Genomic DNA, 24,378 nt, shown 5'->3' on the forward strand with positions numbered 1-24,378 from the left:
TGTAAACTGAACAAGGGAACCTCTAACTTGGTGCATTATTAAAAATATTAAGGTATGCCCTTCATAATAACACATTCTGTTCGACGATGTTTTGTCCCAGCAATTATTGCAGTAGATGATATTATTGTCATCATTGTGAAACCATTTTAAAACCACTGATATATTGATAATATTTCGGCATAATCATGCTAGAGCATTAAACTTAATTCTAAAGAATATTCAGACCGACATTTGAATTAGAATAAGAAATATTAACTTTCCTAAATACATAAAACATTACTAAAATACACCACACACAATTAAAACAATAAATAAAATTGACTCTCTAGCTCTGTCAACAAAAACAGTTTTTGAATAGATATAGATATATGTTATCAGCTCAGTTAACAGGATGGTTAAGGTGTGTGTGTGTGTGTGTGCGTACGTGAATCTTGGAGCAATTTAAACCAACACAAAGTACACTTCAGTTCTTTTCAAAGGTCCTAATAACTTCTGATGAGTATTGGTGTTTATTGTTAATGACCAAATGATCGCACTCTGGGGCCCTGAGGCTGTCTCTGGAGTTCACCGTATACAAACGAACAACACAGCAGGAGATCTGCAAGTCAGACGTGTTCACAACAACACAGACATCTCCTGGGCGTTCAGGCGAGGGTCGGCGCAGGAGGCCGGAAGTAACGTATAAATTTCGCTGTGGAAATCACATGTTTTTGTCTTCAGCTCATCAAGACGAGCGTCGCTCCCTCAGATCTCGTTGTCTTTCCAAGTTGACATCTTCGTCTGTCTTCTATTTTTATCGCAACTCTTTTTTTAATCCTGCGATATTTGCGTTCTTTTTAAAATGTTTCCCTTTTTGCATCTGTTGTGTGTAAGAAACGTCATCAACACGCCCACTAGCTCGCGGTGAATCCTCCACAGAATCTCCTGCTGGGCTCATTCAGACCTTATCTGGAGTTTTCACCACGGGGCTGGCAGGAGAAACTCTGGAGCCACTGAATGCATCGTGAAAGCAGCTCTAGAGACTTTACAGTTGCTGCTGCAAGACTGGTGTGAATGGGATTTGACTGAGGACGAGCTGATGACCTGTGCGGTTTTGTTTAGTGTAAACACATGAAGCACATGGGGAGAAAAGTATGGACTCTGAAAGTTGCTTTTGGATTTTCATTTCAAGGATTCAATGCCACCTCAGGAAGTTTTGTGGCTTCACCATATATACGTATATAAGTAAACACCGTGATAGAGTTCACCTCCAATTCACTCCCACAGTACCACCGCATGCAATATGCATTAAGATAATGAGACAAATGTTCTTTTGTAATCAGTTTTTTTTATTTGCAACCCCCGCTATGTTGCTTTTAATTGTTGTGCGCATTCTTTGAAGTTCAAAGCCAAGTGATAGACCCGTTTGTGGGATTACCTGGGTGTTTTTATTCTTTCTAATGCAGGTATACAGTCGCTCCTTTGAGAACATGCCTTCTGTGAAGTCCCCCCATCTCCCCCCACACACACTCTTTTCTTTTGGCACTATCTACCAACATCTAAAACGGCTATAGAAACAAACATTTGGTAGCAGGAAAACAGGGGCCCTGAAAGAACACACAGACATTTAAACCGACTGAACTCAGACATCCGAGGGGGGGCCAAACATTTGGAGAAAACAAATAATCATCAAGCGGGATGTATGCAAATTTTATTCATCCTGTGATTAAGAAATTGACAGAAGCATCTTCTTTAGAGAGGAAAAAAGTGAAACGGTGTCAATCAGTGTTGATGTGCGCTCATGTAACGAGAACAGATACTCTGTGTTGTGCTGAAGGAGATTAACTGGCCGAGAAGAGAGGAACACTACCTGAATAAGCAGTATTATCTGTCTGTTGTTTTTAGGCCACAGATGATTCAAGAAAATGAATACTGTACCTCTCTCGTGCAGCTTTGCAGGAACAGATGCATTGTTTTTTTTTCCTGGTAAGAAAAATGCTCCATTATAAATAGACACAGCCACTGAATTGTATGCCTTTGGTTGGAAAATTAGGTTATACTGCTTAGTCAGGTTCTGTATGTGCGAGTTTCAGAGTGTGTGTCACACAGGCGTACCTGCGTGATTATTTCTGCGTCCGTCCTGCCGACAAACGCGTATCTATTTGTGCAATTCTCCCTGTCCTCCCATCCCTCCCATTCATTTATGCATCAGGCGAGAGGAGACACTGGGTCAGACGTCACAAGGCTATAGGTAAAATAAGCTTCTATGCAGACAGGCCTGTTATGGGCCAACACCGCTCCACCACACACCCCAGTGCCCTCTATCAACCTGCCACCTGATACGTTCTGCGAACCGGACACGACTCAGTGGCAGAGCTCTGAGGGATGGCACAAGGACGTGGGTGCATGTGTTTGCCCCTGGCACTGTGTGAATAGAATGGCATCATCATTGCCCCCTAATGTTCACTCGCATACTGTTCTCGCCCAGCCCTGCCTCCATACCTCTGTCCATCTCTCCCTCCTCCTCCTGTCTTCTCAGTGTCTTTATATCCTCACAGATCTGTATTTTTTGTGGAGGACTCGGTGTGTGTATGTGTGTGTTTGTGTGTGTGTCTCGGTACATGTGTGAGGGGGCTGGGGGGTGGCGGCTGTATTGTCAGACACATCACAGCACCAGATGTCCAATTTGCACTTCAGCTTCGTCTGAATGGAGGGACAGATACAAAGAGGGAGCACGAGGATGTTGGTGTGATGGCCTCCAAAGCAAAAGAAAGAGATGGGAACAAAATTTGGGTTGAGCACAAGAGCAGTGAATCATTTTTCACTCATCATCTTGATCCATAAAGAATAATTCAAAAATGTTCTCCTATACTTATGTCACCATGTGGAGGTTTGCAGATGCTTTTTGCAAGATGCTCCCCCATTGGCCATATTTATGTCCATATAAGGGGCCTGTAGTTCAATACATTAAAAAAACATCAGTCATATACTTATACCACAGCACAAAGTATGTGCAAGTTACCGAGAAAGTGTGTTTAATGGTGCACATGTTGCACTTTGCATAAACATGGTAACTGCTAGAGCTCACATTTTTGATTCAATAGATTATTTAAAATAATTAAGGGCACTAACTGGCGAGATACATCAAACTAACTACTATTCGCTTTAGTGTTGTACAAAATAATTGTTTAAATGTAGAACATATCTTATTGAAGTTATGCACAATGCACATTAAAAGAAGAAAGAGTGCATACCTCAACTAAGGTCTACAATCCTAATGATGTCTGATCCTTTCAAGACCCATGAGAAATTTATAAATGAAATGATATGATGATAAAAATAATAAATTAAAGTTAAAGAATGAGATAAAAAAAAATCCTGTAACATCCCCTTTAACTGGAACCTCCTCAAAATTATATTTTCTGGTCCATTTCTTCACCAAGTTTGGTGCAAACTGGATCTGTAATTTCATATCCAGCTTAAAAATAAACAACCAGACAAACCAACAAACAGACATGGGTGAGAACATAACCTCTTTGACTGATTGGCCTAGTGTAAACATATAGGACCCTAACCATATGATCTGCTATGAGCATCATCGAAAGGTCCACAGGGAGTGTCTAATTATTGTTGGAATACAGTTGTTCAAGGAAAAGCTAGGTTATGGGGGTGGTATTGATATTTTCTTCTTTTTACCCAAAGTCAACTGCTTCCTAATTCCTTCATAGGGATCCTATATAGTTTGGGGGAATGGAAACAGAACAAGAAAGGTTATATGTGGTTATAGGAGAAATAGGAAGTCTGCAACCAAACATTTTTTTTTAAAATTTTTATAGATTTTAAACACTCTTCTACACAATCTTTTTTATTCCCATCAACCCCAGTGTGTAAATGTTAGTATGGTCGAATGTACTGAATGTTTTCTCTTCCCTCTTTTTTATACTGGTTTGTCTGCAAACTAAAACATTACACAAACCAAGACTGAAAAAACGGAGGACTCTCTGGTGACATTTTCTGTCCTTGGCTCCCGCTGTTATCGTAATGGCTGCATTACAGCTGTATTACAGCTGTGTTACAGTGTAGGCTATCTGTGCGGTGTAGCTCGGTGCAGCAGGGTCACCCCCGCCCGTGTAGGTATCAGTTGTAGTCTAATTCCTGTGATTCAGTGATGAAGCTCTCTGATAGAACACAAGCATAGGGTCTGGCCCAGATGGAGCTCTATTAAGCTGTTAATAAATGAGGATTCTTCTCTGCTCTGCCTGCATCTGTGGAATGGAAGGCACTCGCAAATTTGTATACACACAGACACAGACACACACACACACACACACACACACAAACACATACACACACACACACACACACACACACACACACACAGTCAGAATATTATAATGAAGTAAAACTAGCCAGATGGCTGAATTAGAAAGCCCTCTCTCTCTCTCTCTCTCTCTCTCTCTCTCTCTCTCTCTCTCTCTCTCTCTCTCTCTCTCTCTCTCTCTCTCTCTCTCTCTCTCTCTCTCTCTCTCTCTCTCTCCCTCCCTCCTTCTCTCTCTTCATCTCTCTCTTTCTCTGCTGTCCGTCTCTTACACCCTGTGCTGTCTCGCTCTTTTTTCTTTTTCTTTCTCCCTCTGTTTCCACGTTATCGATGTTGGGTAGCAGCGACCAGCTGGCCAAGGTTTAAGGCCCTGCTGAAGTGCCCTTGAGCAAAATTCTGATGTGACAGTGATGCAAAATGTTTTTTGAGAAACAATAAATGCAGGGAAAGGAGTTAGATAAAATCGTAAGTCCAGGACAAACGTTTAGTTTAGATCATACACATCGCAAACAAGAAAAGTGTGGACATTTTTTGAGAACCTAAACAGATTAGTCAAGTGAAGTGTGAACACGACTCGATCTATTATCTGCCCTGTTGATATGAGTTTAAACGAAAAAGAGGTGTAGTTGTAGTTGCTTTGGAAATGGTACATCGAGACATTCTGCAGCCTCATAGTCACTCGTTTTAACAACGTTGTTTACCAACAGTCTCAAAAAGCAGAATAGTGTCGTATGTTCAGCCCTTTAGATAAGCAACATTAACCTACAAGGGATGGAAGGATGGATTATTTTGGTTGACAAAGTGCTATGAATAAAAAGTCATGACACAGTCATGAAACGTTGCGTCAGCTCCACACTGGGAGCCGTAGAGACAGGCCCCTCGTACTGTACATAAAGCACCAGGAGGCCCCATACCAGCCGTGGACCATTTTGTTGGAAAGCTAATGGGATGTCTCTAAAGACAGACTATAAATGACAGCTGTCTGCCCTGATTCACTGACTGCCATCACGTCTCCATTCCCAAAACACTTAAACACCGCTGCTGTTGCTTCTGCTGAGAGCAGGGAGGAGGAAACAGACACAGTCAGACAAAAATGGTTGCAGGGTGTAAGTGAGGTGGATTAGAGTTGATGAAAGAGAAGGGAATTGGACAGGGAAGGGGGGGGGGTGCAGGGCGGTGTATTAGAGAGAAGACAGGAGGGCTGGTAGTTACAGCACTGGCATCTGTCACTACCGCCGGCACCCACTGTGGCATACAGTACTTTACTTTGAATTAGCCCTCTGCCGGCTTCTCAGTTAACACCTGAGGAGGTCATTACGACGCCATTAGGATGAGTAGTGCAGGGAGGGCAGAGGAGTGAGCGAGAGAGAAGGATCTCTACGCTAAGTGTAAACAGTCCGTCTGTCAGTCGGAGAAGTTTCTCTTCCCCGGAGAGCCTCCTCTCCTCCGACGGAAGAGTGACAGAGACCTCATGGGAACTGCGCCAGTCTCTCTCCCTGTCTTTGTTTCCCACGTGGACTGACAGATCACAGACTCACAACAACGGGCCCTATTTTAATGCCACTCTTTGTTGCTACAAGGGTCCGACCTAAAATAAACAACCTTTCTATTGCCTCGTGCTGTCTCTCATTTCTTCAGTCTGCCTCCGAGTTCGCTGCGCTGTTGTTGCCGCTGTTGTTGTGCTGCATTGTTCAGGGGGATTTTCGTCTTTTTTTTTTTCCCCTATTCCTTTTTCCTCCTCTCCTCTATTCTCTGGAGGAGGAACGCTTTCCTTGGTGCAGTCAGTGATACGGCATGGAGCAGCTCTTTCAGTTTCATTATATAAACAGCTTTGATGCCTCTTCTTCTCTTCTCTGGCTTCTCTGGCTAAGTGGCTTTTGGAGAGGGCTCTGGACTAGTGAGACAAGAGATGTGCGCGTCTGTACACGAGTTTCTCATATGTGTGTATGCCTCATGCACTGCTGACTTGAGTATATTTGTGCACATGACTTGACACTGGGTGACGGATAAACCAGTGTTGGTTCATTGGCCCCAATATGTGACTGAAATTGTATTATTTGAACTCGTATCCTCAGAAGGCCTGAAAACAGCTCTGTACTAATGACTTCTGATGCTGTTTCAATTGTTCCTTTTATTGGTTGATGGGTGCATTCTCAGTTAAATGCCACCTTGACACCTCGATTTTCCACTTTTTCAATATTCATCACGATTCATAAGTGGTACATTTCACTGTTATTGATGTGGAATTGCTCCTAGAGAGTCTTAGATGTATCTCAATAAAACTTACCGCGACTCTGATAAACATCTGGTCATGTTTCATGGTCATCTCGAAAAAACGTTGGATTCAGATCATTGCTCTCGTCCTCCCCTGTAATTACTTCACCGCTGCCTCCCTCTTATCGCTCCCTGATCCCTGTCCTTCTTTCCTTAACATGTTTACCTTAGTCTCTGTTCCCTTTCTCCTGTTTCTCATCTCCTCATCTTTCCCTCCTCTCAATCTATCCTCCTCTTCCTGTCCAGGTTCTCTTCCTCCCTCCCTTGTGTGTTAGTGTGTTTGTGGTTGTGTGTGTGTGTGTGAGTGTGCAGGAAGAATCATATCCTTATCGCCTCAGGTGTGGTTTGCCAAACCAGGCGTGACTGTTGTAATCAGTGGGAGAACACAGATACACACACATTAACTGACACATGTGCAGTGTGTGCACACAAGAGGTGGGAGGTCTCTCTCTCTCTCAGTAGTGTGGAGTTTGAAAGTATTGACTTGCAGCCACGACGGTCCCTGGCTTGGTGTGCGAGCGAAGGTGCTGATGAAGAGATTGTTGTGGTGATGACCAGAGGTTTGCCTGGAGTTGGGGCCGCAGCCCACCCACTTATCAAAGCCACGCACTGTCCGTTGCTCCTCGACTCCTCAGCTGTTCACCGCAGTGGGATCTGGCATGGCACTCTGGCTCCTGGGGGATTACTTCTCCACCTCTCCCATCTTTCCTCTCCCTTTTCCACCCACTGAGCCCTCCTCTAAGTCCCTTCCTTCCTCCCTGATCCCACTCGTCTTGCTTCATCACCACAGTGCTTCCTCTGCACAAACAAACCACAGATGACCTCAGATGCAGGAGCCGTTCTTTCAGACTCTCCCACGATCGCTCTCATGGTCACGTAGAAGACTTTGTTTGAGAGTTCATCATCATCAAGTCGTCCTGCTCATTGTTATGTGTCGGTCTCGGCTGGTGTGCGGAGATGAAACTGTGCAGTTGGGGACTGTGGCGCCCACTTTTCATTAGATCTTACATTTTAGATTACATCTTCATAAATTTAAATACCGAAGTGGTTCCGCCGCTGCAAAATTCTTGCTGCCGCTGCTTCGGCGTCACAGCAGACACACATTACAGATCTGGTATCCTTATATCGTGCTGTCCTCACTCCTCATTCTCCCGCTGACTTGCGCTCACTTTACACGTGAACAATAAACACAGACACCAATCAGAAGTTATGTGGACACGTGCAGTACTTGAAGTTTACTTTGTGAGTTTATGAGACATGTGTGTGATGATTAGAAAAGAGCAGAGGCGCTGGGTAATGTGCCTGGATGCAAGGGCGCTGCCAGTGGGGCCACCCGGAGACAGTAATGGCTAAACTCCGAGTTTTCACCACACAAGCCTTAGTGCATTGATGTTAAATAGTCAAAATTGTGTTATTATTATATCATTATTATTATGATTATTATTTGGGGGCACTGTACAGTATGGCATACTTGCATGATACAGCCCATTTTCAAGTTTTCTTTTCATTTTCTTTTCAAATAATTTTTGATTTGATAACCAAATGCATCTGCTTAACCATCACAGTTAAACAGGTGTGATAGGTCGACAATTACAGTTTTACTTAACACATTGAATCAATCTCAGACTTGAAGCCATGTGGTGCCATTGTTGTCAGCAACTACAATGGCACCACATGGTATAATATAGTCTGGAGACTTGGCAAAGACTATTATTTAATTGCACAGCAAAGGGCAAGGGTACAATAGGATTAGAAAATCATCTCATTAAGTCAAAATACATTAGAAAAAGGGGTACATAAATCAGAAATGATGGAAATGTCCAAATCCTTCCTGTGAGACTCAGTTTTGCTGAAAAAGGTACAGGCGAGTCCCTCAGAGCTGGCAAAAGCTGTGGCAAACCAAACTGGAGTGACTGTTTCATCTCACACAATAAGATGCACTAGAAGATGCACACAGAAGTGGAATGCCTGGTTGTCGTCCGCACAGGAAGCCACAGCTGAAGCAAAAGCACAAGAAAGCCGGTTAAGCCTTTGCTAAAGCCACGCTGTCAAAGGCGAAGACTTTTGGGAATCCACGCTCTGATCTGATGAGACCAAAGATTATCTTCACGGATCTGATGGGGTCCAAAAAGCATGTTGTCGCAAGGAGGGGGGGGTGGGGGTTGTACAGTGAGAGGTGCATGGTCACAGAGAACTAGGGGGTTAGCAAAGTTTGAATGGATGACTGTGGAAGATGTGGGGGAATTGTGCTTCATTGTTGCCATCATGAATTAGCAGATTTATTTGAAAGGGAAGATGTTAGCCTCTCTCCAAAGCCTGGGCCTTTCAACATGACAGTGACCTAACAGAATAGATGGGGCAGAATCGATGCTTAGACGGGTCTGTGAAGTAAATATACTGACATTGAAGAAGAAATAGTTACAAATGTGCAGTGAGGTGGACTCATTTGTATTGTGTACTAAATGTGTTGCAGATAAGAACATTGATAACTTTTTAGTGCCTCTATTTGAATTGATTTAGATGCTTTTATCTTTGTATATCCTTTTGTCTCTCTCACTCCCATTCCTTTCCTCTTTGTGTGTCTTCATATTATTTGCCGAACCCGCTCCTCACACTACTCCTATGGTCCGCTGGGGACAATGCAGGCGCTCAGAGTTGGATCCTGCCGGCATTTCATTAAAGCGCAAATAACACATTGATAATTAGGTGACAAAGGGGCTTTTCTTATTGTACTGATCAGCTGCTGAGGGCGTCGTCCTCGGAGGCCCACACAGGCGGAGGTTGGCTGTGTCTGTGTGTTTCTGCTTTATATGTGTCCGCCCTGACTCTATCACATTGAGTCTAAAAACAAAAACTTGATTTCTATCTATTGAAATACTTCCATCGTCCCCTTTTCAACTCTTAGTTTTTGAATCTTGTTTGCGGAGAGGAAAAGGTCATCTGGCTGCCGTTGACATGAAGAACTAAAAGAGATGCTCACATAGCCGTATACGTACACTCTGGGATATTAGATTGTTAATCATGATCTGCAGTATCCTTTTATCGGTGGAAATGAATTTTCACGTGGAAACTCTCACATTCTTTCCAGTTTTTCCGCTCTCGTGTCTCGTTCCCCATTAGTCTCTCTCCTTCTTCTATATCAGATGTTTCCCGAGCCACCTGAGGCACTGAACAAATAACGTAGTGCAAATGAAATTTCCTGTGAGGCTTATTGATGTTATTAAACACAAGCATTCTGAGTCGCAAAATCATTTTAGTCTTCATCAGACTGGCTGACATTTTAGGGAATTAGCTATTGGAGGCTGGGTGGGTACGGGATTGTTTCCCTCCTCTACCCCCCCGCCTCCTCTTCCACACCCCCTCCTCTTCCCAGGGTCAAATGGTAGAATCGATCATCTCATTTGATCAGCCTGCTGGCCTTTGATTGGCTTTCCTAACAATAATACTGTCTTATATCAGGTGTGTAATATTTGTCTTGCATCTTCTTCTTTAAGCAATAAATAAAGTAAGTATTTACATTTAGTTTCTTTCAGGCATAAAATATTATTCTGAGAGATTCACAGTTGACTTTCAACAAAAAGTCTGTCTTTTTGACTGACCTGAGTAGTCAAGTTGCATTTGGCCTTTGGTGGTCCTTCATTTTCTGTGTGAAATGTCATTTATGTGGGCAGTGGTCTTCCACCTTTACGTTTTTGTAAGCAGAAATATTCTCTAATTGAAATCGTTTACCAAAAAGAAAGAAAGACAATTTGAAATTGAGTTTCAAATCCTCACAGATGACCTGAGTAGAATTTGGTGGTGAAAGATCAAAGTCACTGTGACCTCACAAAACCCCATTTTTGTGGACATTTAATCTTACGAACGCCTCTCGAGAACCTTTCCCAAAAAGTGTTCACAGATTACCTGAATAGATTCGGTCAAAAGTCAAGGTTGTGATATGTCTCACAAAACATGATGTTGGCCTTTGTCACTTGAACTCAAAGATAAATTTGATTTCAGTGGTCTAAAGTCATGGTGACCTCATATGCACTGGTTGGGGAGGATACCCAACAGGAGGGCGGTAATTGAAATTGTATTTTTGTGAAGATGTTTGTAATGAACCATCTCTATTACATTTAGTGGGTTTTACCTGCTTATTTAATGTCAATGGAGTTTTACACTTTTGCACACATTGAGATCTGCTCATCATCCCACTCTGTGGTGTGAGACGTGACAGTTTCTGTTTGATCCTTGTTTCTTTTTGGGGTCAGCAAGTTGGTCGGTCTCTGACTAGAGAGCGTGACTGGGGCTCGGACACGCTCTGTAGCCGTGGCGCCACCGCTGGCCTTTCCTTTCCTGATTTGCTGCATCTGATGCTTCAAAAGCCACACGAAGTGAGACTTCACAGCAGAGCACGAAAACATGTTGCTCAGGTCCCCCCCCGTGGTCCATCCGACCGACATTGTATTGTCGCGACGTGTCCAGGACACAGACTCTGTCATTGTACGTGTTTGGGAAACATTATTACAACAACAATGGCTCCAGCGCAGCTTCGCCGCCAGTGGCCATGTGTCCTGTCATCTGTTATCACTCTTTAACTCCTCTGGCTTTCTCTCGTAACTGATCACAAATCTAAATCTGTTTCACAAAGTGCTTCTCTCTGTTCTGAGCTGAGAAGGACGCGGGGAGGAGAAAAGAGGGAAACGAAAAAAAATAAGGAAAATGGAAAAGAGAGTTGTTAATGTCACTGAACCATGAAAGGCTTGGCCCGGGGTTGGAATGACTCGGTATACAAGGTTCTTTAGTGCTGTGGCTGCGGGGATAAACATAACTTACATCAGCCCTTCGCTTGTACAGGAGATTTCCTCTCCTGGCACTTACAACCTCAATGCTCGCACTGCACTGTGATTCACACACACAGACACACACACACACACACATGCAGACACACAAACACACGCACACACACATGCAGACACACACGGCACAATCTGGACCCTTTCAAGTAGCTCATGTACACATGCATACACACAGACCAGAGGGCAAACAAGGGTTTTGAATAGTATTTTTTTATTCTGTTTGTAAGCATGACAGTTGTTGCTATTACTTGTACACACACACACACACACACACACACACACACACACACACACACACACACACACACACACACACACACACACACACACACACACACACACACACAGCTTTTGTTGGATGGATTTGTATCAGCAGCAATATTAAAAACATTAATTGTATTATCAGTGTAATGTCTGACAATGTGTGTGTGTTCTCTGTCTTTTTCTCTCTCTCTCTAGATAATCACCCAGTATGTTTACGAGCTGTTGGAGAAAAAGTGCAACATGACTAAAGCATTCCTGCCAGTAAGTACCCCGAGTTTGAAAAGAGGCATTTCCTCTTTCATTTACGCCCTTGAAGATTAAAGGGAGTACTAAATATGAAAATTGACGTAAATGCTCCGGCTTCAGAGTGTGATTATATTGAGTCCCCTGCTTAAAAAAAATAATAATAAAGAAAAAGGGGTTTGCTAGGAGTCAGCTCTTCTCAATTCCCGATCAGTCTTTGTCTTTTCCTTTCTATCTCCCTCTCTCTTTTTTTATCCCCCCCCCCCCCTCCTCTGCTCACATCTTTTGTGCAAAAGTGTCTCCTCAACAAATTAACTGTATTGTGACGTGTCATTTCAAAGGCGCAGAGGCACAGCATGCCGATGCTTAATCTGTTTTGCATTCATTTGCACGGAAGGGGACTTTCTCAGCCATCACGGAGTTATTCTTTGCCCGGCTCATCCAGGCTCAGAGCACACACTTGATCCCTTTTATTTGTTGCTGGAAGCATTTTGTCTCTTTTTTCCCCCTCCCTTCCCTTCCGTCCCTGCTCTCCGTTTTTTTTCTGTTCATAAAAGTTGTGATCATTTTTCAGGCTGCGTTTACAGGGATGTTAGGCGGCGCTGGTGTTTAGAAGCGCAGCAGAGTTAGCTCCTGCGCTAACAGTGTCCATAAATCACTTAGCCAGGGACTCAGCGGCTTTCATTAGCCCCCATACACTTTTACTGGTTTATCTGCCTGCCCTATTTATCTCATTATTCCTCTGGAAAATTGCTCAGTTCTGCCTTTCTGCTGCCCACCCGCCTGCGAGTATACAGCATTTGTGTGTGTGTATTTGTGTGTTAGCGGTGGGTCCGTCCACCTGCATGGCATTGAACTTGTGACCACCGATTTTAAGAAGATTAACCGCAGCCAAGTATAGGGAGAGAGAATGAGGGAGCACAAGAGAATAAAGGGTAAGATTTTCTCCCCCACTCGGGTGTCTTTGTCTGCCTGGATTAAGTTCGTGCAGCTGCCACCCGTGGCTTTTATGGACAGTGTTTGTCTCCTTAGAGATTCTTCCAGGCATACTTGGGAGGGATGCAAAGGCTCATGGGAGGTGGACGGAGAGCATGCACCCACACAGAAATACTAAAGCTCTCCCTCCGTCTGTGTAACTTTGTTCCTCAGCTCTAATCACACGAAGGCTGTTTTCGGATCATGATTATTCGTATAGATGCATACAGGTGTTGTGAATACAAATACCTCAGTGGAGTGGACTGTTTCTTTTTAAAGTCACAAGAAAAGTCATTGATTTATGTTTTGATAATTCTTTGAATCAACAGAAATCAAAGCTCTAATTATTAAGTCAGAATTACATTGGATTTATTTTGATTAACGTACATGTCAGTGACACATGGTAACTAAAGTTTCCCTGAACATTTAGGTGGATGCCACAGACGATGAGCCCACCAGTTTCATCTACCTGAGCCCAGATGCCTTGTCCAACCCGTCCAAGCTGCTGGTGTTGATCCAGGGCAGCGGCGTGGTGCGGGCCGGTCAGTGGGCCCGTAGACTAATCATCAACCAGGACCTGGACTCAGGGACACAGATTCCCTTCATCACCAGAGCCATAGAGGTAGGAGGCACAACAAAAGAAGTTCAAGCTACTCTGTCGAACTCGTTTTCCTGATGTTTGATTCCAGATGTCCCTTTTTTCCTGTTGTCTGACTGAGTTCACTGAGGACACTGAACCTTTTTCCTCTACTTTTCGTGCCTAAGCAAAGAGTATAAACTGTGACACACCACTGGTATGTGAGGTTGTGTGTTTCTCTGAGTGGAAAGAGTAACCACATAGTCTGACCAATATCCCACAGTGGGAGTGGTGGTTGGTCTGTTGGTGTGACAAGTGTAATGCACATTGTTTATTCAAAGGGCAGCCCTGAATGTTTGAGGCTTTGGAAGCAGTTGTGGCTCAATCAGATACAGAGTGTTGTGGTATTTTGTGTTCTTGGAGTTTTGAGTGGGATTGTGGGTAATTTGTTGTTTCCCTGTGCTTTCATAACCGATTTTCTTACTCATCAACTCAAGTCAGTTGAACTTCAGTTAACAATGTAGCCAAGTGTGGAGTTTAAAGTAAACTTTCCCTGTGTCGGCTGATAAATGATGTGATGCTGAACAACTTCAGCGCCTCGCATTGTCATACGATAACAAGACCAGAACGCCCAAATCTGACATGTTAGTCAGAGACATATTTTCACAACAGTCGGAGATGCATCTGAACTGTTGATTATCGAATGAATCCACATGATATCAGGTACATATTGGTGGTGATAAATATTTGGAGCCCTATTTGTTACAGTACAGTGACTGGAAAACCACCACCGCATTTAAATCCGTTAGATCCAGTTTTTTTAATTTCCCACACTCATAGAAACACCTGAAGGCCTTAACTGTCCTGTCAATGAAGGTGTAATGCCCCAATTATATATTTAAACAATAGAAAAAAACCTACATCAACCTTTTTTCCAGATCCGGGCCCAAATGTAATGGTTTCTTTCTTCGCTTCCACCAAGTTTCATGGAAGTCCGTTCTGTAGTTTTCGCATAAAATAAACTAACCATCAAATACACAGGGGTGAAAAACAACCTCAGACATTCATCCACATGGGTTCAATAGAGTATCACTTTACATGTAAGGGTACAGTGCTAGATCTAGAAAAGTATTGTTTCGTCTTGTTAATGAAAGGAAGCATATTCCTCAACATTAATTGAAGGAGAAAACATCCTTGCACAAGTATCTATGATGCATGATTCCCATGTAGTCCCGTGTATTCATGGGTGGCTGAGTTTAGAAAGAGAAGGAGATAATGTAATATGAAATATAAATTTGTTTTTCTTTCCCGACCCTCTGCTCACACACGTGTACACACATGTGCGTCAGCGAGCGAAAAAAAGGTGTCTCTGACTGTCTCCTTCTTTTCATCCCCATCTCTCCCCTCATTTGTCAACGCGGCCACGACTACCTGTGTAATTTCATCAGCCTGCTGTTCAAATTGACTTAGGGGAGATCCTGCTCTCCCTCTCCCCCTCGTTCCCTCTTTTCGTCAATCAGAATGCCATAAAGACTTTCACTGCCGTGTAAAGCCCCCCCGCCTGCCGCGTTCAACAGTTTGGATCGTGTGTGCGCGGGTTTCGTGCGTGTGCTGTCGGATGATTCAGGTTCTCTCCAAAACCCTTCCACCGTCACCCTTGCTGGCATTACAGTTGTGTCGCCGAGAGCCAAAGTGACAGCTTAGATATAGAGAACATGGTTGTGTGTAGAGGAAGTGCTGCTCATTCATCATCGTAAACAAGAAACCGTGTTCTTACACACTGACAAATCATCATCCAGGCATTTACCGCACACAGGCCTCGTACCCTGTGTTCACCGGAAGAGACGAGCGCAGGCGTTCGCAGTCAATTCATCCTGTCTCCGGCTATTACGGGCATGTTTGTGGTTTGTTATGTCATAGCATGTAATTGGTGTGGATGCCTGGTGTGCGTGTGAGTTACAGCTCCTCTAACATCTGCAGAGAGGTGTTGAGCTTTGGCTTGTGTTTGTATGAGACGGTTTTAAGGATTAGTTTCCCTTCAAGCGGAGAGGGAGGAACTAATCAGTGATGTCATGAGGATGATGCTGCACATGCATCAACAGTAGCCATTATAGTTCTTCAATGTGGTATTATAAAATGGAAAATGCTCAAGAGGTAGAACACATGAGTTAAAATGGCAAATTAAGAAAAAAAAAGTGCTTGCCACTTACTTCTGGGAGATATGTTGTAAAAAAAACTGAAGTTGTTTGTATGACATGGGCTGTTCCACAGTTCCATCTTGTGACTCTGACATAATCATATCTTAATCACTTTGTCATGTTTGATCTGTTCTGGTGGAACGCTGTGAGCCGGGCTCCTACAGGTCAACAGCACAGAGCTGACAAAACACATTGTACCAAACATGGAAGTGGTTTTGTTACGACAAATCAAGTGTTAATCAAGTGTGGGTCACATTGATTATTTGCGACGCACACTATAAGTGGGCTGACATAAAATACACCAACATACATATACTGCAAGGGCAGTTGCTCTGGCTATGTTTAGAATTTGACACGTTATAGCTGTAGGGATTCATTCATTTAAATGTATTTCAGTGTTTATAATGGGAGCCCGACTCTTCTGTCAAGTGGCTTGCTGACTCCCAGCCTGTTATAAATGTTTCTCCTCATATAGGAAGAGATGTGCAGCAGAATTGGTGACTGCTGGTATATGTACCTTGAGAGAGGAAGCGAGCAGAGACACCATTGTTGTTGTTGTTGTGGTCGTCTTTACCAAAAGTAATTTACATTTAATGGAAGTAGTGTAAAAATCACTCAACAGGAAACTATGTGGCATCACTGTCTCTGTCTCTCTCCAACTACACATATAAGCCCCAGTTGAATAAAATGCAAACTTTACAATGACTTGTCCAAAGCAATTCATGACTAACTGAGGAGGAGGTTGAACCTAAAGAAATAACCTTGCTGTTATTATACTGCTCATCAGTGTTGGCATACCACGATGTGAGACTACAAGTGGAAAAGTCCGTCAACCAAACTGTCGTTGATATGAACTTTAAAGGTTTATCCTGAGACCTTCTTTTGTAAACGGGCCATTGCAACGTCCTGATTCTATGTAGCTGTATAAGAGCAACATTTTTGATTTACAAATTGATTTAAGTGCATTCTTGGGTAAAGTGTTTTATTATGTTTAGGTTTGACTCCAAGAATCCTTTTTCCCCCCCGAGTGCAGCTCATGTGAAGTTACTCACAGGAACTTGTTTGGAAATTCAAAGCCTGAAGCGAGGGGTCAACTGGAGTGCATTCAGGGAAATATGGTGGGAGCTTGTGGCTTTGCAAAACAAACACACTCGCACAACAGATCATTTGACTCAGTGCAAATGTACATCTGTCGTGTGTGTGTGTGTGTGTGCATGTGGTGTTAGTCTATGGCGTGTGTGGGCTTAAATAATTCTTAGCCATGTTCTTTAAAGGCTTGAGTCAGCCTTTCCTCTCTTCCAGCGGGATCACCGCTGCTAATCAGGGAGATTGTGGGAAAAATATCTGATTGTATTAGCTAATCAGGCCTTTCACACAACACACATCAACACCCACTCAAACAGTCACGTTCTTGGGTGAATCTCTGGGCAGCCTGTCTATTTCTGACGATTTACATCCCTTCACCTGTCTCTTCCTCCTGTGTCCACCACGTACCTGTCTACACACATATCACAAATTCCATCCCGGGCCACACCGGCTGCGGTTGCTCCGCGGAACGGCTTGCTTGTCCATTCCCTGCCCATGTTAACAGATTAGAGCTGCCACACTGGCTGCGGTTCAGCCACGGTTCTTCTATAGATTTTTTTATGGCCCTTCTCAAGGTGAACCTTATGTAGAATCGTAGCGCTGGCACAGCTAAACCGCAGCTGGCGTGAACAACTGACATCCGCGACACGCAGCTGTTCCGTGGTGCAGCCGCTGCCGGTGTGGCCTAGGTGTTATGATGAAGTTATCTCATAAGTATAACATTGTAAAACAGGTTTCCCAATTCCCTGACTGTTAGGGGACTTCTTTGACTTCAAACTTTTGGACCCATATGTTTAAGGTTGGGTTTGTTTCTGAAACACTTTTAATCTTATTTGTTAAAATCCTCTTCAGGTTCTGATCTCCATTCAATAAATTAAGTTGTCTGAAATCTAAGATTAAGATTATGATACATTTATTATTCCCAAACTGACTCATGCAATTGTAGGGAAATTGAACCTCTGCTTTTAACCCATCTGGTGCAGGACACACAGAGCAGTGGGCAGCAATGTACGGCGCCCGGGGAGCAGATGTTGGGGGAGTAAGGTGCCTTGCTCAGGGGCACTAGACAGGGTAGGGAGAATTCTCTTGGATTTTTGGACTGATCAATCCAGGTTCTTCTTTTTGTTGTTAGTCCGTGGAGTCGAACCAGAGAGGAACCAGAGACCTTTTCTGCCCATAGTCCAAGTTTCTGCCACTAGTCCACGCCTCTCCTATAAAAGGAACCTGTTGCTTTTGTAGGTCTGTAATAAACAGGAATAATAATTACACTTGGACTGAGTGAAATGATGAAATGATTGGCTAGGGTATCTGTCTTTCAAAAGACGACCTGCCTGCCTGTGCTCTCCCTTTGCATGACCGGAGTCTCCGGGTGGGAAGACATACACAGCAGAGGCAGAGACGATAGCCAGAAGTTTGGGAGCGAGTCACAGAAAAGTTGGCTTCTAGAAGTCTTTAGGCAGTGTGCATGTTCATTAGTTTTTGGAGTGTTGCTTTGACGAGAGGGCCGACGGGAGGGGGGTGCGATGTATCCGCTGCATATTTCCGATGTGTAGCCTGCTCTTCCTAGCGTCTCTGTGCGCAGCATCCCAAGCTTTAAAGATAAAGTCTGAACTATATACATGTGGACGTACACACACAAAACCTCAAACGCATCACAATTTGCAAAGGGTACGATTGTGATGTTTAGTACAGTGTAGTAACACCGAGTTGAGGGACATCTTTGTGCTGTGTCCACAGGCCTCATGCATGTTGTCTTGAAGTGCATATGTGTGTGTGCACATGGAAGTTGTGCTATTCCCATAGCCTAGAGCTAAAATGACAGGTGAGAGGAGGTTGCTCAAGCAACATTCAGTGAGAGGGGAGAAGAGGAGGAAAAGAGGAATCTGAGATGGGGGGAGCGGGGTATTGGGAACTGGGTGCCAAGAGGGAGAAGGATTATGATTGGTTGGAAGAGGACAGAAGAGGACAGAAGAGGAGAGGAGTGGAGAGTGGGATTGAAGCGGGAAGAGAGAAATGAGAGGAGGACTAGGGAGTGACTGCAAATGGGGTGGGACTGGCAGAGGACAGACGGGAGTATAGAGAGAGAGTAGGCAGAAGGCAGGCGTCTGACAGCTCCACTACTGGGAGAGGGCCTCTTAATGACAGCTTATTCCTTCATGATTCCAATTCCTGACAGTCGACAGGTCTGCTTGTTGCATCATGGCAGCTGTATCATTACCTTCTGGCCCTGTCACTGCTCTGCATCCCGAGACTGAGACGGTGGAGGTGGAGGGTGGGTGCGAGGGGAGTGGGAGGGAGAGAGAGAGAGAGATGGGAGATTGTGGTTTTACAGTCAGAATAATTGAGGAGGGAGGGAATATTGAAAGGTGGGATCATTAGTTACAGTGGCTGCTGGAGTAAGAGAAGGACTTTCAACAAGTCGGTGGCCAAACTGAAAGAAAACACCTGAATGCTGCTGTGAAGCCGTAGCTCTCCTGGTCCACTCATCAGCACAAGGAGACAACATTTTCCAGTGTCGCTTTTCATTGACTTTCTGAGACTTGTTTATTCCTCTTGATTTCTCCTGCTGTCTTCATCTGCAGGTTTTGTAGGCAACTGGCTACTCTCAGAAAAGTTGTCCTACACTAGTCTTGTGTTAATCAGTAGTTGGAAAAAAAGTGACTTTTTTGAAGAAGTTCAGCTGGAGGTACAGGTTTTAAATATGATCAAAAGTCATCAGATCTATTTAATTACATGAAACTTTGTGGAGAGGTGGGGCATGATCAAAGGAAGAATTCTTAAAATTTTGGTTTGGATCCAGGACTTTTTTTTTTTCACTTTCTTGAGCATTGTGATAGTTCAACAAATTCCTTGATTTCCCAAAGAAGAATTCAAGGATCTTGTTTAAAAAAACATTGGGCATATTTTAGTGAATTTCATTTTATTTAGCATAGCCACACACAACCAACAAAAAGTATTACAATTTCCTCAAGAATGACTTCATCTAAATTATAAATTACTATAAAAGACACATATATAAACCGCTCTTATTTTTCACCCAACTCGCTCTCTCTCTCTCTCTCTCTCTCTCTCTCTCTCTCTCTCTCTCTCTCTCTCTCTCTCTCTCTCTCTCTCTCTCTCTCTCTCTCTCTCTCTCTCTCAATGGCTTGACACTGGAGACCCACTGGAAAGAAAGAGGGGGAGTGGTGTTTTCAGAAGTGTGTCAAAAGCCTAGGGGTTTGTATCTGCCCAGAATTTCAATAGGAGGCTGAAAGGGGGCAGCGGGGCAGACAATCTCAAACACAGAAATCCTCTTTTAATTTCTGTCATGCCTCCCCCACCGCTTCCCCTCATCCCCCCGTTTTTTTTCTTGGAGCTGGATGATGTCTTGTTCAACATCGGCCTCACACTCTCACTTCACACCCTGGCATCCTCCTGTGTTGTGTTGCGTTGCGTGGCCGTGCTGTTAGATTTCTCTCTCTCCCTCTCCAATCACCAGTCTTCCTCCTCCTCCTTTCTCATTAGTTCGTCTAATTCCCCCCGAGCTGTGAGTTAACCTGTGTGTGTTTGTGTGTGTGTGTGCACGTGAGTGTGTGTGTCCCAGTGATAACATTGTGTGTGTGTGTGCTCAATCTATCTTGGGGCATCAGGTGGCTACAGAAATCAGACAGATATCATTCTATCCAGCTAGCCAGGTTTAGCCAGAGGATAGTGTGTGTGTGTGTGTGTGTGTGTGTGTGTGTGTGTGTGTGTGTGTGTGTGTGTGTGTGTGTGTGTGTGTGTGTGTGTGTGTGTGTGTGTGTGTGTGTGTGTGTGTGTGTGTGTGTGTGTGTGTGTGTGTGTGTGTGTGTGTGTGTGTGCATGTGTGTGTGTGCATGTGTGTGTTTGTAGTCTGTGTAAGGGTCAAAAGATGCTCTGCCTAGCCATGGCCTTGTAATAGTAGCCCTGCAAGCAACACCACACACACACACACACACACCCCTCCAGGTGGGTCCCAGCACATCCCGGAGCACAGATCAATGCACTTGACACCTTCAAAGGCAGGTGTGGGGCCTGGACTTGCTCTGGGGTTAAACCTCTTTTAAATAGCCTCCCGTGGGAAGGCTGCTGTCAATAACCTACCATAATTACCGGGGCCAGGCCCGCTAGGGCTCGGCTGCATGGGCCAAATTAAAAATTGATCAGAGGGAGAGAAAACATTATTTTGTGGTGGTATTCCCTGTCCTAACAGCAGTGCTGCTGCCGTATGCGAAATCTCATCAGCTGAGGTCCAAGGTAGATATCTAGAGACCTATTTATCTATCTATCTGCCCCCCCCCCCATGACCAGATGAACAATGGAGGACTGTCCCTGTTGTAAAAAAAATATTTGCATATTGAGTGCCTTTAGTGTGCACAGATCTTTGTGTATGTATGTGTGTGTGCATACTGTATGAGCATGCAGCTGATTGTTATGTGCTCCAGGTAATCGTACATCATCTGCTATCCATGTAGTGTTTTTGTGTGTGTGTGTTTTTGTGTGTTTGTGTGTGTGTGTGCACCTTGTAGCAGTGTATTGATTGTGGTCTCATTGAGTTTCTCTTGGCACGGAGCCTTTATTTGTCGGTCCGAGAATGATATGAAGAAGACATGTTCATCCTCAGGCTTCCTCTTGGAAAACACACTGACTATTGTTTCACAAGACGCTGATGAATGAGAAACTGACAGTTTACAATAGGTTTGAAGTATTTACTGAACACACTGTCGGTCATATCACTTGTTGTTTTTTTAAATCATTATTTATATATGTCATTAGTGTCTGACATGTTTCTTCCCATTAAATATTGAGCCCTATTTTAAAAGGATGCTCTTTCGGGAGGTCCCGTCTTTATTGTAATTACCACTGGCGTCTGTAATTTTCATCCAGCTCAAATCTGCCAGATACATTATTCACGCAAGTGCCTAAAGTGGGAGCGTGCGTTTTGACATTTCATATTTGGGCTAAGATCATAGATTCAAGTGCAGAACGCAGCAGATTCGATGGTGTTGATAAGTGTTGATTAGTCTATATAAACACAGGAAGTGTTGATTTTAACACTATCAGAGTTACAGTAAATGAAGTCTGGCAATTTCTTTTTCCTTTGCAGAGATTATTTATGTTGTACAGCGTGCCCCTGGATTTACACACATAGCACATGCAAATTGCATTAGAGGATTGCTCCTCTAAAAGTAATCCAATTTGAAAAGTGTGACTTTAAACATTGCACTTCAGATCAGTTGCTCCCAAAGTGGCTGGTGTAGAACCGCGGGGTGCCATGCAAACTGGCTAGGGGACGGTGCGAGATTTGTTTCCAGTTTTTGTGTTTTTTCAATAACAGTTCCTCACACATTTGTCACAGTAAACAGACCTAAAAATGGGGTTGTTAGAAATTCATTATGATATTCTGATTATATCCTTTAAAGGTGGTTCTATTACTGGGTGCTATGGTTTAAAAAAAACACATGTAGGTGTGATAGTTTGTCCGAGTAATTTACAAACACTGCGTTGAAATACATTATATTCATATCTTCACACGAACTGTATAAACTATATAGAGCGTTACAGTAACCGCCCACATTTAGAACGGCTCTGTTCCATTGATGTTTTAAAACAAGGTCTAGAAACAGTTGTAAGCATTGGAAAAGTATTGGAAAGTGAAAAAAGGTAAAAGAAAAAGACTGTGTAGGTATATATTTAAAGATTGAAGGACCTACACATCCCATTAAGCATTCTGAGTAATCCCTTCACAATTTTCATCACACTTCGTCTTGAATTTAACCTTGTGTTAATATAGTGTGTGTGTATATATACACTATATAAAAAACAGTATAAGTAGTTTGTATTTATACAGTATTTTTATAGTGTTTCATCTAGTGTATAGTAAAGGAACCTAATGAAGTAACGTTTAGCGATTCAATCATAGCTGATCCAAGCCAACATAAAATTCGCAGTTGTAGTAAACATTTCCATGGTAACAGCAGACTTGTACAGGAGCATATAACATTGTTCCACAATCTCCAAGCTGCTGGTAAATCTACCACGGTTACACTATTATGGCTGATAATCAAAATCTCTATTTAGAAAATGAGTGGGATTCTTACTTCTGTAACCACGCTGCTGCTTGTGTATATATATGTACACTGTTGAGAGTTTGTTGTGTCATTTTCCGGGCTGCTCATGCTGCCATGTTGCTCGGGGCTGAGAAGACGGGAAGAACAAGAAGATGAAAATCAAAAGAGCAGAAAAGAGGAAGACTTTGATGTAATTGTGAAAGACTATTTAGGAGGGTACATTTATTAACCCATGTGTGATAATTGACTTGATGTTTTTTGGGGATTCAACACATTATACCATCACAAAGGCTTTGTGTGTGTGTGTGTGTGTGTGTGTGTGTGTGTGTGTGTGTGTGTGTGTGTGTGTGTGTGTGTGTGTGTGTGTGTGTGTGTGTGTGTGTGTGTGTGTGTGTGTGTGTGTGTGTGTGTGTGTGTGTGTGTGTGTGTGTGTGTGTGTGTGTGTGTGTGTGTGTGTGTGTGTGTGAGAGGTGGGTAGTAGGTCATTTGCAGCTGCAGGCTGTGTGTGTGCGTCCCAATGGGAAGGTCTTGTTTAGTCTCTATTCCAGAGGCCCCCAGGCAGTGTGTGGTGGATACCTCTTCACTCTCTCACTGGGAACACTCATCTATGGCCCATACACACACACACACACTCTCTCTCTCGAAGAAAAAAACATCAAAATATTCTGCACACTTCTTCAACCTGTGTGGCAGCATGTTCACTCTGTGATGGGCTCTAATGTAGCATCTTTTACTTATTCACCTTTTTAAATGTTGTGGCTCATGCTTCCGAGTTATTTTACCTGCAGACATGAACACACAGATGCAAAGGCTCTTTCATCCTCCTGTAAATTTTACATGTATCCTCCGTCTCAGCAGGTTTGCCGAGGTTAAAGGTGTTTGGCTGTAGACACCGCAGGAGGAAATTGAGTTTTGCTCGGGGCAAGTGGCGAGCACATGGGCGACACTGCATACACTACAGACACTATACACCACACACACACACACACAAGCGCACACAATCAGCCTCGGAGCATCTCTCAGGGTCAAAGTTGAAACCTGCTTTAAGCTCTCCAGCGCCTGCTTCATGCTCCAGGACTGTGTGCGCCACTCTTTGATCGATGAGAGGAACCTCGGCTCTTAAACAAGGGTTACCGCGGTTCTGGAGGGGTACACTGGGGTTAGAGGCAAACAACAACAAATCTTTGAGTTAATAGTTTTAGTGTCGCCTGTGTGGTTAGAAATGAAAATAGAGGCTGAAGGGCTGCTCTGTTTTCCAGTTGTTTTTTTATTGTAACAACAGGACCAGCTTTTCAATCACTGGATGACTTATCATACTATCATTATGTAGATGATAGGTAATATGAGATGTATTTATTTGATGCTGCAGTTTGATCTGTGTTTACCCGTGTATGTTAGTGTCACTGATTTGCCGCGTCTCCCCTCTCTGTGTGTGACCAGACATCACAGGTTGGAATCTTTATTTCAAGGCTTATCTGTCTTTCGAGACGGGTATTGTCCTGGATTTGAAATATACATTTGAGTACATCAGATCCTGGCAGTGACGGCGGCGTCTCAG

At 43.5% G+C, this 24,378-nt stretch overlaps 1 protein-coding gene across 1 annotated transcript in view; it reads left to right on the forward strand.

The window, feature by feature from the left end:
- The window catches only part of arb2a (ARB2 cotranscriptional regulator A), a 157,767-nt gene that overhangs the window by 9,182 nt on the left and 124,207 nt on the right, over positions 1-24,378 (forward strand). The window contains exons 5-6 of the mRNA XM_061072105.1: positions 11,869-11,934; positions 13,322-13,513. Of these exons, the coding sequence (XP_060928088.1) occupies positions 11,869-11,934; positions 13,322-13,513 (258 nt within the window). The remainder of the gene's footprint in view (positions 1-11,868; positions 11,935-13,321; positions 13,514-24,378) is intronic.

This window comes from Limanda limanda, chromosome 5 (assembly GCF_963576545.1).
Source record: "Limanda limanda chromosome 5, fLimLim1.1, whole genome shotgun sequence".
NCBI classification, from domain to species: domain Eukaryota; kingdom Metazoa; phylum Chordata; class Actinopteri; order Pleuronectiformes; family Pleuronectidae; genus Limanda; species Limanda limanda.